This window comes from Terrapene carolina, unplaced genomic scaffold (assembly GCF_002925995.2).
Source record: "Terrapene carolina triunguis isolate 2854851 unplaced genomic scaffold, T_m_triunguis-2.0 Scaffold42, whole genome shotgun sequence".
Lineage (NCBI taxonomy): Eukaryota > Metazoa > Chordata > Testudines > Emydidae > Terrapene > Terrapene triunguis.
The window spans coordinates 37467531-37480229 of NW_020664393.1; the positions used below are offsets into that span (position 1 = coordinate 37467531).

The 12699-nt window shown below is 41.5% G+C and overlaps 1 protein-coding gene across 6 annotated transcripts in view; it reads right to left on the reverse strand.

The window, feature by feature from the left end:
• The window catches only part of PHF3 (PHD finger protein 3), a 77023-nt gene that overhangs the window by 18798 nt on the left and 45526 nt on the right, over window positions 1-12699 (reverse strand). For all 6 annotated transcript variants that reach the window (XM_029911969.1, XM_024200034.2, XM_024200025.2 and 3 more), the window contains 6 exons: window positions 12334-12487; window positions 12090-12246; window positions 10663-10779; window positions 2276-2407; window positions 1600-1735; window positions 489-684 (listed from right to left, as the gene is read on the reverse strand). In XM_029911969.1, coding sequence (XP_029767829.1) covers window positions 489-684; window positions 1600-1735; window positions 2276-2407; window positions 10663-10779; window positions 12090-12246; window positions 12334-12487 — 892 coding nt within the window. The remainder of the gene's footprint in view (window positions 1-488; window positions 685-1599; window positions 1736-2275; window positions 2408-10662; window positions 10780-12089; window positions 12247-12333; window positions 12488-12699) is intronic.

The following is a 12699-nucleotide window of genomic DNA, read 5'->3' on the forward strand; positions in this document are numbered from 1 at the left end:
GGCAGACAGCTGCTATATACAGGGTCCCTGGGCTGGGACCCAAAGTAGTGTGCAGGACTGGGTCCCTCCCACCCCCATTAGCCACTGGGGGAAGTGGCCTGGATTTTGAGGCACCTCAGAAGGGGAACTGAACTCTTTAGTGGCCCAGCAAAAGACCCTGGGGCCTGAACCACCCAGATAGGGTGAGGACATTGCTTCCCAGGAGAAGTCCTGCAGTATGGCTCAATACCAAGGCTGAAATCACTGACTACAGGACTAATTAAAGACCTAAGCCCAAAGAGGGCCACAAGGAGAGAAAATTAAGGCCCACACACACTTGACTAGGGGGTGCTCGCGAGAGGTGAATGTGCCCCACTAGTCGCACAGCATTCTCTATTTATAACTCATCATATTTCATGTTTTTACTTACATTACTTACATTAATCTTAGCTTGACTGAACAATCATAAGGTTTTTTTAATACAGATATCACAAGAAGTTTATTGTTACCTTGGGATAGATGAGAATGCTGACTTTGACAATTCTTGTTTATCGTCTTCTAATAATTCTGAGGCTAAAATATTTGACGTTGCAGAAAGTGCATCTGCTATGTTTTCTGCTTCATTGTCTGACTGTTTACGTGCAACTCCTACAGACACTTTCACATTTTTTGCAGAAAGGTCATCAGTAGGTGGTGCCATTCGACCTTGAGAAAGGGAATTAAAAAAATTATTTTCTACTAATAAAGAATTGGTCTTTATCTGAAAATAGGGGAAAGATACCAAACACTATCAAAGCTGGAAGAACTAAAGAAAAGCTAGAGCAGCAACGAGACAGGCACAGTTCCTATGGGAGCTCCTTCATTGACCATGCCGCCCTATCAACTTTCATACTGTCTGTAGGCCTTGCTGGACCATGACTAACCAAAGTCCGGAGGTGAACCAGTGCAGGACTTGACAGAATACCAGCTAACTGAGTAAGCACATTCCTGACCTGCAAGGATGGTACAGGAGCACGCAGACTCCTCATAAAATAAGGAGGGAATGACCGGGATAATAGATGAGGATATTTTGTTCGAACTATAGGGTACAAATACAAGGATGGTTACTAGTAACATATGGAATGTAAAACATAACTTGTTTGTATCAATGTATAAAAGGAGAAGTCATAGGAGGAGGAGCAGCTTTGCATCAGTGTAGCAGACAACACTATATTGACTGTGACGTTACCTTGTCACGGGCACATATGTGTTAAATGTCCCTGTGACTCATTGGACAGGGTGCTAATATTGTGCTTTGCTGACAATAAACCTCGCCAAGCCTTCATCACGAAGCCAAGCCTGTGGTCTTTATTTATGAGTAACATCGAGGTATGCTGAATAAGTAAGCTACGCTGGTGCAGCTAACGCCAGTGCTCCATGAACAGCATAAGAGCAGCACAATTAACAGCTCTGTCTCTTTAAAGTTTACTAGAAAAGTAAGATGATGCTCCTTCCTTATCTGCAAATTGGGGGGATAATGAGGGTTATCCGTTTTTTTTTTTTACTTTTAAGATATATGTTTGGAAAGCATTACCTATGTGGTAAGTGTTATTAATTTTAATACACTTTTACTATAATTACCTATGCAGATTTTACAGTTAAGATCAAAGAGATGATTTTTGTGTTGACTTGTTGTATCTGGAAATGAAGATTCATCTACTTCTTTATCTTTTTCAATCTCTTCTGTCTTCTCTACCAGCTTTATCATAGTAGGTTCCTGTGAAAGGTCAAGCAATCAATTTCAGTTAATAGAAGACAATAACATTTATGTTCTATCAGAAATTCTTAATTGTAATGTTATTTCAATTACCTCAGAGTCAACCACTTGGAAACTTTCAACACTTTCTTCTTCTCAAGTGAGAGACTTTTGCTTTGGTTACAGTTTATTATTATTTTAAAGAACACCACACACGTGCACACACACCACAAGCATTTCAAAAGATTAAGAAAAGTTAGGCTATCAAATGTCATGATTTGATTTCTCCACAGTAATAAATTAAGGTACGATTTAAAACCTGACTGTTGCCAGAGAATCACAAGAACACAACAAAAAGCCCTTAAAATTTAGGAGTTAAAAAACCACTACTAAAACCCTCTGTATAAAGAACAAAATAAAATTTAGTTATTTTAATATACTTTTAAAACAAAATTATATATAAACCATCTGTATTATTTATGCACGATAATTATATTGCCTTTTTTATTTATTTTTTTTTTAAAACAAAATCAACCTTCTCTTAGAATTAAAATGAAGTACCTGAATTTCCATAGCTACTTCTTGTTCTTTTATTGGAGCATCACTCTCAATTTCTATTTCTCCTTTGTGAGTAATTTTTGTTATTGGTCGTCTTTCGACTTCCCTCTGCTCTTTCTCAATCATTTCAATTGTCTATAAAACAGTAATATTACATATGTTTACACTACATTAGATGTGATATGGCATTAGAAGTATATGCTTGGAATCTGAAATACTGAAATAGGACAAAAAAATTCCAGTTCACAGGTAATTTTAAGGAAGGCAAGTAGTTTTATGAAATACATACCCACTATAGTGTGTCAAATCTTCACCTGCCATGCCAATGACTGCTTATCATATATCCATGTATCATAAAATAAATCACAAGCAAGTCCCTCTCCACGCATTTTAGGACATGCTACTTTAAGTTTTCAATAGCTAAAGAACATTTTGCTAGCCCTTTCCCCACAGTTTGTGTGTGTTTATCTATATAAATACAACTTCAAGGACAAACTAAGAGATGTAGCATCTTTCTGTTGTTTCATTTTTAATCACATAGTCCCAATCTGGTTAACAGATGTCAGGTATTATCTACAAAACAAATATCTATCTGCCAAACAATTCTGTTAAGGATCACTTTTTGAACCTGTTGCAAAATTCATGAAGCAGACAACTATGTTCTGAAACACATTCCATATGACAGACAACAACTGTTTCTCTACCAGGAACATATTTCAAGAATAGGATAACTTGCCTTGCCCCTCCTACTGAGTCAAAGAACTCAAAAAGATCTATTTTTAAAGAGAATGAATCATTATATTTGCTCTAAAATAATTCTGTTGCCCAGTGCATGAGACAGAATATTCTAACAATTATAATGGCAAGACTGAAAAGCTTTACACATGAGGGCTTTACAACTAAGGTGTTTCCAGTTACATCTGTACAGTACCTAGCACAATGGGGCTGGGGCCTCTAGAAGCTGCCACAATAAATAAGTAATAAACTTTTCCATTTTCTCACTATATCTTATTTCCTCACCAACTCTTATCGAGGCAGCATCACTCCTAATTAAAAAAACACCCGTCAGCTTGTTTGCACAGGTAATTTGCTACTATAACAAAAAAGCCCCAAGTTTCTCTAGTGTATGGCAGAACACACTAGGTCTAAATTCTCCAGCAAGGTCTCTGGCGTAGCAGATCAGAAATTCTGTGGCAGCCTCATAAAATTAAATCAGTACAGTATCCACGGTTATTGGAAAGGCACAGGAAGAAGTATATTAATTCTTTGGGGCGGGGAACATTTTTGTTTGTTTGTATAGTGCCTTGCACAACTGGCAACATGACTGGGACTCCAAGGCACTACTGCAATACAAACAACAAAAAGTTAAATATTTAATCTTGAAATTTAAATCATCATCGAGTTCCAGAGTAAGCATCCCATTGTGCAAAAAAAGGGCTGCTCAGACTTCTCCAAGGTTTCATTGTGACTGCAAACTCAGCCAAACAACACTTAATTGGCTTACACCAATTCTGAGCTGGAACATTTTCTTCACAAGCTTAGATTCTGGTGAACAACTCTGCAGCAAAGGATGGGCTTACAGTCGCAATCAAACCCAGGAACCAGAGTATGATTTCAGTTTACTGTGAAGAAGATATATTTTAAAAATTGAGATGTCAAGTGATCAAGGTCTGATTATATCTGAAACAGCTACTAGCCTAAGGGTACAGAATACAAGTCAATTTACACTGTTTAACTTATGTACCTGTCAACCTTACTAAAAGGTACACTCAGGTGGCATACATCAGTTACAACAATCCTGTGCTCACAAAACTGCCTCTTCAACACATTTGCCCTCTGTATTAAGATTAAATTCTCAGCATTCTCCACAGACTATTCATGGTAAATCCACTGCCAGCTGTGGACCCTGTCCTTAAAAAGTATGACTACAGGCATCAAAGTTTCATGACCAACCAGCCAGAGAATCAGGAGGAGTTACCACAATTACAAGAAGAGGCATTCAATATCACAAGTGCCTAGAATGCAAGCAACAGTACAAATTATCCATCTAGTGATTCAACTCATGAGGGCTAAGTTTATCTGAATTCACACACATGCAAAACTGTCTTACAACTTTACAACAAACACTATGGGGAGCTACATCTTCAGCTGGTGTAAAATAATGTAGCAGTACTGAAGTCAGCAGTCTAAGCCCTGGTCCACACGACGAGGTTAGGTCGAATTTAGCCACGTTAGGTCAATTTTAAAATGAATGCGTCCACACAACCAACCCTGCTGCGTCAACTTAAAGGACTCTTAAAATCGACTTCTGTACTCCTCCCTGGCGAGGGGAGTAGCACTAAAATCGACCTTGCTGAGTCGAATTTGGGGTAGTGCAGACACAAAATCGACGGTATTGGCCTCCGGGAGCTATCCCAGAGTGCTCCATTGTGACCGCTCTGGACAGCACTTTGAACTCCGATGCACTAGCCAGGTACACAGGAAAAGCCCCGGGAACTTTTGAATTTCATTTCCTGTTTGGCCAGAGTGGCAAACTCAGCAGCACTCAGCAGCACAGGTGACCATGCAGTCCCCCCAGAATCATAGAGCTTAGAATGTTTCTATGCTCCCCCTATCATCTCCGTCCCTCAGGTTATCGCAGATTAGAAGGTGAAAAACACGCACTTGCAATGACATGTTTTCCGAGCTCATGCAGTCCTCCTGCACTGATAGGGCACAGCTTAATGCATGCAGGCATTCAGTGGCAGAGGTCCGGAAAGAATTAAGTGAGCGCGAAGAGCGGAGGCAGGATGCGATGCTGAGGCTAATGGGGGAGCAAACGGACATGATGAAGCGTCTGTTGGAGCTGCAGGAAAGCTAACAAGAGCACAGACCCCCGCTGCATCCACTGTATAACTGCCTATCGTCCTCCCCATGTTCCATAGCCTCCTCACCCAGACGCCCAAGAATGCGGGGGGGGGGGGGGGAGGAGAGGCTCTGGGCACCCAGCCACTCCACTCCAGAGAATAGCCCAAGCAACAGAAGGCTGTCATTCAAACAGTTTGATTTTTAGTGTGGATACAATAAGCAACGTGGCCTTTTCCTTCCCTCCTCCCCCACCCCACCTGGGCTACCTTGTCCGTTATCTAATTTTTTTTTTTAATTAATAAAGAAAGAATGCATGGTTTCAAAACAATAGTTACTTTATTTTGAAGGGGGAAGGGTGGTTGGCTTACAGGGAATTAAAATCAACAAAGGGGGCAGGTTTGCATCAAGGAGAAACACACACAACTGTCACACTGAAGCCTGGCCAGTCATGAAACTGGTTTTCAAAGCCTCTCTGATGCACAGCGCACCTTGCTGTGCTCTTCTAATCGCCCTGGTGTCTGGCTGCTCAAAATTGGACGCCAGGCGATTTGCCTCAACCTTCCATCCCGCCATAAACGTCTCCCCCTTACTCTCACAGATATTATAGAGCACATAGCAAGCAGCAATAACAATGGGAATGTTGGCTGCGCTGAGGTCTGACCTAGTCAGCAAACAGCGCCAGTGAGCTTTTAAATTCCAAAGGCACATTCTACCACCATTTTGCACTTGCTCCGCCTATAGTTGAACTGCTCCTTACTACTGTCCAGGCTCCATGAGCCATGGGAGCAAGGGGTAGGCGTGATCGCGTGCTGCTGCGGCTGGGAGAGCAGCCTGAGGCAGAAGCCTCCAGCTCGTATGATATTCCAGGCAGGACTGAAACGAAACTTAAAGAAAAGAATGACCTGTAGTCTCTGGCTCCCATTCAGTGCTCTAAGAAGAGGATAGCCATGTCTGACCATCGACCTCACCGAGGTCTGCCAGGAGCACCCAGGAGATGTACGACGGCTATCAGTCCTACTTCAGCATCTGCAGCGAAGGCAAGGAGCTGCTGCTGTGTAGCAATGCAGTACCGTGTTGCCAGCAGCACCCAGGAGACATACAGTGACAGTGAGCTGAGCGGGCTCCATGCTTGCCGTGGTATGGCGTCTACACGGGTAACCCAAGAAAAAAGGCGCGAAACGATTGTCTGCTGTTACTTTCACCGAGGGAGGGAGAGAGGGGGGCCTGACAACATGTACCCAAAACCACCCGCGAAAATGTTTTTGTCCCATCAGTCATTGGGAGCTTAATCTAGAATTCCAATGGGCAGCAGAGACTGCAGGAACTGTGGGATAGCTTCCCACAGTGCACCGCTCTGTAAGTCGACACTAGCCACGGTAGTGAAGACGTATTCCGTCGACTTAATGCACTTAGTGTAGACATACGCAATTGACTGTATAAAATCGGTTTCTAAAAATCGACTTCTATAAAATCAACTTAATTTCGTAGTGTAGACATAGCCTAAGTTACTCCAACTACTTCCGATTTGTCAGGAACTGTAGGTACGGCTAAGATTTTGTCATGCATATTTTTAGTAAAAGTCAGGGACAGGTCACGGGCAAAAAAGAAATATTAACAGAAGTCGTGACCTGTCCTTGACTTTTACTAAAAATATCCTGGACAAAATGGGGATCTACAGATCCCTATACCGTCTGAAGGGGGGCAACCGTGCAGGGGCGAGGAGCCCCCTGTAGCAGCTGGGGGCTGCAAGGTAAACCTGCCGCCTGCAGCTCCAGGAGTCCCTGTCCCTGCTGCCCGTGGGCGCTGGGTGTTGCAGGGTATCCCCATCACCTGCTGCTCCAGGGGCCTGCTGTGGTGGGGAGCTCGGGGGTGCCACTGCCGTCCACGAGCTTGGGGATGCTACCACTGCTGCCTGGGAGTTCCCTTGCCGCCCGGGATCCCTGCAACCTCTATGACTAAATCATAGCCTTAGCTGTATGATATAAAGGGTTAAATTAAATTAAAAAGAAAAAAAATACATAGTTCTGTAGGTTATAAGAACTAAAGAATATAAGAACAGCCATTTTGGGTCAGACCAATCGTCCATCTAGCCCAGTATCCTGTCTTCCGACAGCGGCCAATGCCAGATGCTTGAGAGAGAATGAACAGAACATGTAATCATCAAGTGATCTGTCTCCTACTGCCAATTCCCAGCTTCTGGCAAACAGAGACTAGGGACACCATCCCCATCCATCCTGGCTAATAACGATTGATGGACCTATCCTCCGTGAACTTAGCTAGTTCTTTTTTGAACGCTGTTATAGTCTTGGCCTTCACAACATCCTCTGGCAAAGAGTTCCACAGGTTGACTGTGCATTGTATGAAGAAATACTTCATTTTGTTTTAAACCTTCTGCCTATTAATTTCATTTTGTGAACCCTATTTCTTGTGTTATGAGGAATAAATAACACTTCCTTATTTACTTTCTCAACACCAGTCACGATTTTGTAGGCCTTTATCAGATCCCCCCTTAATCATCTCTTTTCCAAGCTGAAAAGTGACAGTCTTATTAATCTCTCCTCATATGGAATGTTTCATAACCCTAAATCATTTTTGTTGCCCTTTTCTGAACCTTTTCCAATTCCAATACATCTTTTTTGAGATGGGGTGAACACATCTGCATGCAGTATTCAAGATATGGGCACACCATGGATATAAGGACATATAAGGACAATATGATATTTTCTGTCTTATCTATCCCTTTCTTAATGATTCCCAAAATTCTGTTAGCATTTTTTTTTGACTGCCACTGCACATTGAGTGGATATTTTCAGAGAACTATCCACAATGAGTCCAAGATCTCTTTGAGTGATAACAGTTAATTTAGACCCAATCATTTATAGTTCAAGTTTGTTAGAACTCGTAGGAAGGCCTTGGGAAAAAAGTGACTTATTTGGAAAAACTGGACCTGAAAGATAACTGATAAGATAGAAGTAGAGGCCCCAATTATTAAAGATAGTTAATAAGAAAAGATTGTGCATGTTGAACCAATACTGACCACAAATTGGCCAAAATCTGATTTTACCTAAGTTAGCAATAGAATATGACATCATTTGTTTGTTAAAGGACATAAAAGGATGAACTCTTAGAAGGTTCATTGCTAATACCTGCCTAATTAAGTTGGAGCTGACCAATATGGGTCTAAACACTCCTGGGTTTAGTCTGTTGGTTAGTAGGGAGGGGCATCTCTCCCCTCCACAGCCCTGAGCACCTGCGTGGCATTTAATAGGTGTCTTCCCAATAAAATAGGACCATCTGTAATCTCTCCCCCTTTCAACCTATGGCCAGAGTAACGTAGCTGCAGGAGACTTAAATGTGGATGTCTATTTTGAGATCACCAATGCTTTTCAAACTAAACTATTAAACTCCCTATAGTTTGAAGAAATTATTTCACTGTAGGTCAGTCTCTTAAAACTGACCAGTCAGATTTTTAGCCTCTACTTACTTTTTTTGTTGGTGCAGGGGACTGCTCTGATGATGTGTCAGATATCAATAACAGACGCCTAAGCTAGGATTGTCAGATATGAAAAGTGTTTCCCCTCTTGAGGAAATCTGTATAAGTGTTAGGGTGACCCCAGAATCTTGCTACTAAATGAGGGTGAGGAGGAAGACATCAATCTTAAGACAGAACAGAAGGAGAGCAGTAGAAGCATCTGTACCGGGAAGGGGAAAATATCCGACTCCTGGTTTGGATGCAGAAGCTATCCCCTTATTTCACTGACACTACAGTTCAGTGAACCCTGCTCACCAACTCCTGTCCCCTTTCAAAGCAGCAACTGTCTGCATCTCTCACTAGGTGGGACTGTGGGCTTCTTGGACCACCAATCAGTAACATCAAATAGTTGGTTCACCTACTTTAAACCCTTTTCACCACAAAATGACTGAAATGATCCCATAATCCAGCTCTTCACTCTTCTTTTCAAATCATAGAATATCAGGGTTGGAAGGGACCTCAGGAGGTCATCTAGGCCAACCCCCTGCTCAAAGCAGGACCAATTCCCAACTAAATCATACCAGCCAGGGCTTTGTCAAGCCTGACCTTAAAAACCTCTAAGGAAGGAGATTCCACCACCTCCCTAGGTAACCCATTCCAGTACTTCACTACGCTCTTAGTGAAAAAGTTTTTCCTAATATCCAACTTAAACCTCCCCCACTACAACTTGAGACCATTACTCCTTGTTCTGTCATCTGGTACCATTGAGAACAGTCTAGATCCATCCTCTTTGGAACCCCCTTTCAGGTAGTTGAAAGCTGCTATCAAATCCCCCCTCATTCTTCTCTTCTGCAGACTAAACAATCCCAGTTCCCTCAGCCTCTCCGCATAAGTCATGTGTTACAGCCCCCTAATCATTTTTGTTGCCCTCCGCTGGACTCTTTCCAATTTTTCCACATCCTTCTTGTAGTGTGGGGCCCAAAACTGGACACAGTACTCCAGATGAGGCCTCACCAATGTCCAATAGAGGGGAATGATCACGTCCCTCGATCTGCTGGCAATGCCCCATCTTATACAGGCCAAAATGCCGTTAGCCTTCTTGGCAACAAGGGCACATTGTCGACTCATATCCAGCTTCTCGTCCACTGTAACCCCTAGGTCCTTTTCTGCAGAACTGCAGCCTAGCCATTCGGTCCCTAGTCTGTAGGGGTGCATGGGATTCTTTCGTCTTAAGTGCAGGACTCTGCACTTGTCCTTGTTGAACCTCATCAGGTTTCTTTTGGCCCAATCCTCCAATTTGTCTAGGTCACTCTGGACCCTATCCCCACTCTCTAGCATATCTACCTCTCCCCCCAGCTTAATGTCATCTGTGAACTTGCTGAGGGTGCAATTAATCCCATCATCCAGATCATTAATAAAGATGTTGAACAAAACCGGCCCGGGACCGACCCCTGGGACACTCCGCTTGATACCGGCTGCCAACTAGACGTGGAGCCATTGATCACTATCCGTTGAGCCCGACGATCTAGCCAGCTTTCTATCCACCTTATAGTCCATTCATCCAGCCCATACTTCTTTAACTTGCCGGCAAGAATATTGTGGGAGACCGTATCAAAAGCTTTATACACCTTTGAATGTAATAATTACAGGGCAGTCGTTTCTTACGCAGGGGTTAGGTTCTGAAGTCAGCGCATAAGGCGAAAATCGCGTGTAGTCAAAAGCTCATTGAGTGGAATGGCAGGCGGAATCGCCAGCACTACAGGTACAGTATTTAAATTGCTATTTTTCTCTTTTTTGTTTTTGTTTTGCCGAGCGCGTATAGTTAAAATAGCGTAAGTTAAATGCGCCTATGATGCGATTCCACTGTACTACATTCACCTCTCTGGGCTTAGCAGATGGGAGTACGGTCTCTGCTCTTCCTTCCTCTCCTTAGCCAAGTCAAGTCCTATCCAATCGGATTTTTTTCAGTAAGTATTTTGAATTTCTGAAAGTGTACAGGTAACTTGAAAACCAAATAAAACTGAAAGATCATTACACATCTCACTCTACAGCTGTAGTTGACAAATCTTACGTGTCTGTTTTCTCTTTGTCTCCAAGCAGCTAGCTCTTTCGAAGCCAGCTCTTCTGGGCTCATTCTTATGAGATGATCAGGGGTAACCTCTCCTTTCAGTACTCTCTTAAATAATATCTGGAAGAAGGACAAACATTAACTAGTGACGTAAAAAAAAAAAAGTTGATTTCTAACAATAAATCAATAAGCAGCAAATTATAACAACTAGAGTAGCAGAATAACCTTTGGGAATATATTCTATACTTGATGCCAGCACTATACATTCTTATCTATAACCCATTATTCCTGGGAATACAAATTACTTTACAGCAATTTCAGACCTTAAGAGGTATTATTGTGGAAAGCATTAATGGGTTTTGTGGAGGGAAACAAATCTGTAGGCCATTAATTTTTTTCTTCACAGCAAAGCCAGAAATTGGTTAAACTTTTTTTCTTTAAACATTTCATATTTACAATTACGGAAACACATAATAAGATGATGGTCAAAGGAAAAATTAGCTTAGACCCACTGCAGCAGTGATTTCATGAAAGATATTTTTCAGATCTTTAAAAAGAATGTAGCAAATTCCATACAGTACTCAGCAGAAAAAGGGTTGGAGGAAGAACTATAGAGGCTAATCTGTACACAATTTTTATACCAATTTACATCACTTGAAGTAAATGGGTGCAATCCACTTGGGCAGCTGTGTAAAGCAGATAAGAAAAACTAGTTCTTTGTACTACAGAAGGAGAATCTGTAGAACTCTGTGTATTACCCACTGAACAGTGAGCTCAAGGTTGCATCTTTCTAGTCACCAGCATTGGACTTATATAGTGATCTATGTATCAAGACAGGGACACACAGTTATGGAGAATGGTGAAACAGAAAATGGTCAAGAACAGAGCAACGGATAGAGTTCCATGAACCAGGACAATTTTCTTGTTAAAAATCCTGATCTTGAAGACAAGAAGAATGATGGCTGGTAGTGGGTGGGTGGGAGGGAAGGGAGGTGATGCAGCCTAATGGAATGTCTTCACAGGAAAATGTTATTATAGTAGTGGTGTGGATTAGGGGATTGATAATTCTGAAATGAATGGAATAAAGGTGAAATGGAAGGATAGGCTGCTGGACAGAACTGGATATGTGTAAAATGGGATTATGTGGAAGGCAGTGGCTGAAAGACAGACAATGAAAGGAGAGAAACAGGCTACAAGGGTTGGACAATGGAAGGAGTATGGCAGCATGGGCAAGGAGTCATGAGGAAATGTGGACATTGGAGACTCAAAGGTCTTAACTGAACAGGGAAAGGAGAAAAGAATATGGAGAAAGATGAAAGGAGATGACTTCTGTAGAATAAGAGAAAGGAAAAGAAGGTGGAGACCAGGATGTGAAACAGTTAATCAGCTAAAGGATTTCTGTGAAAGAATTATAGATGAAGAACACATACATTATTTTTGGGATCCTTTAGATTGAACATCAAACTTCTGTATTTGTTCTTATATTTAGAATCTGTGTCCCGAAAAAAAGAAAACAGTTCTTTTTCAATCCTTGTGGCAACTTTTGCTGCTCTTTCCTCAGGAATCTTCAAACTGGAGTCTGTAAGTCTGGAAAAAAAAAAAAAGAGTATAGAATTTTTTAAAATAAATAACTATATATGAAAACAGACAATTCATCTGGCAATGTACCTATACCTTTTCATCAGAATTTCTTTAAGAGACTGTCTGACACTTTGTCTTATCTGATCAGCAGAAGGTTTGGAAGCTGGCACAGCTGGTGGAGGTATATTACCAGTTGATCCCCCTTTCTCAGTTTTCTTTTTCTTGAATTCTTGTTTCTCGTGAACACCTAAATCAAAATATGCTAAAAATTAAAATCTTAAAGATAATTTTACAGTAGCTTGAATGTGGGGGGTTTTTAAACACAGGCCTGAACAGATTAAAACAACAACAACAACAAAACCTACATAAAGGTGACCTAAAAAGAGTGGACAATAGATTTGTGGTCCGTATTTTAAATTGTATGGATAAAGCTTGAAAGGTTTCTTTACAAAAACAAAA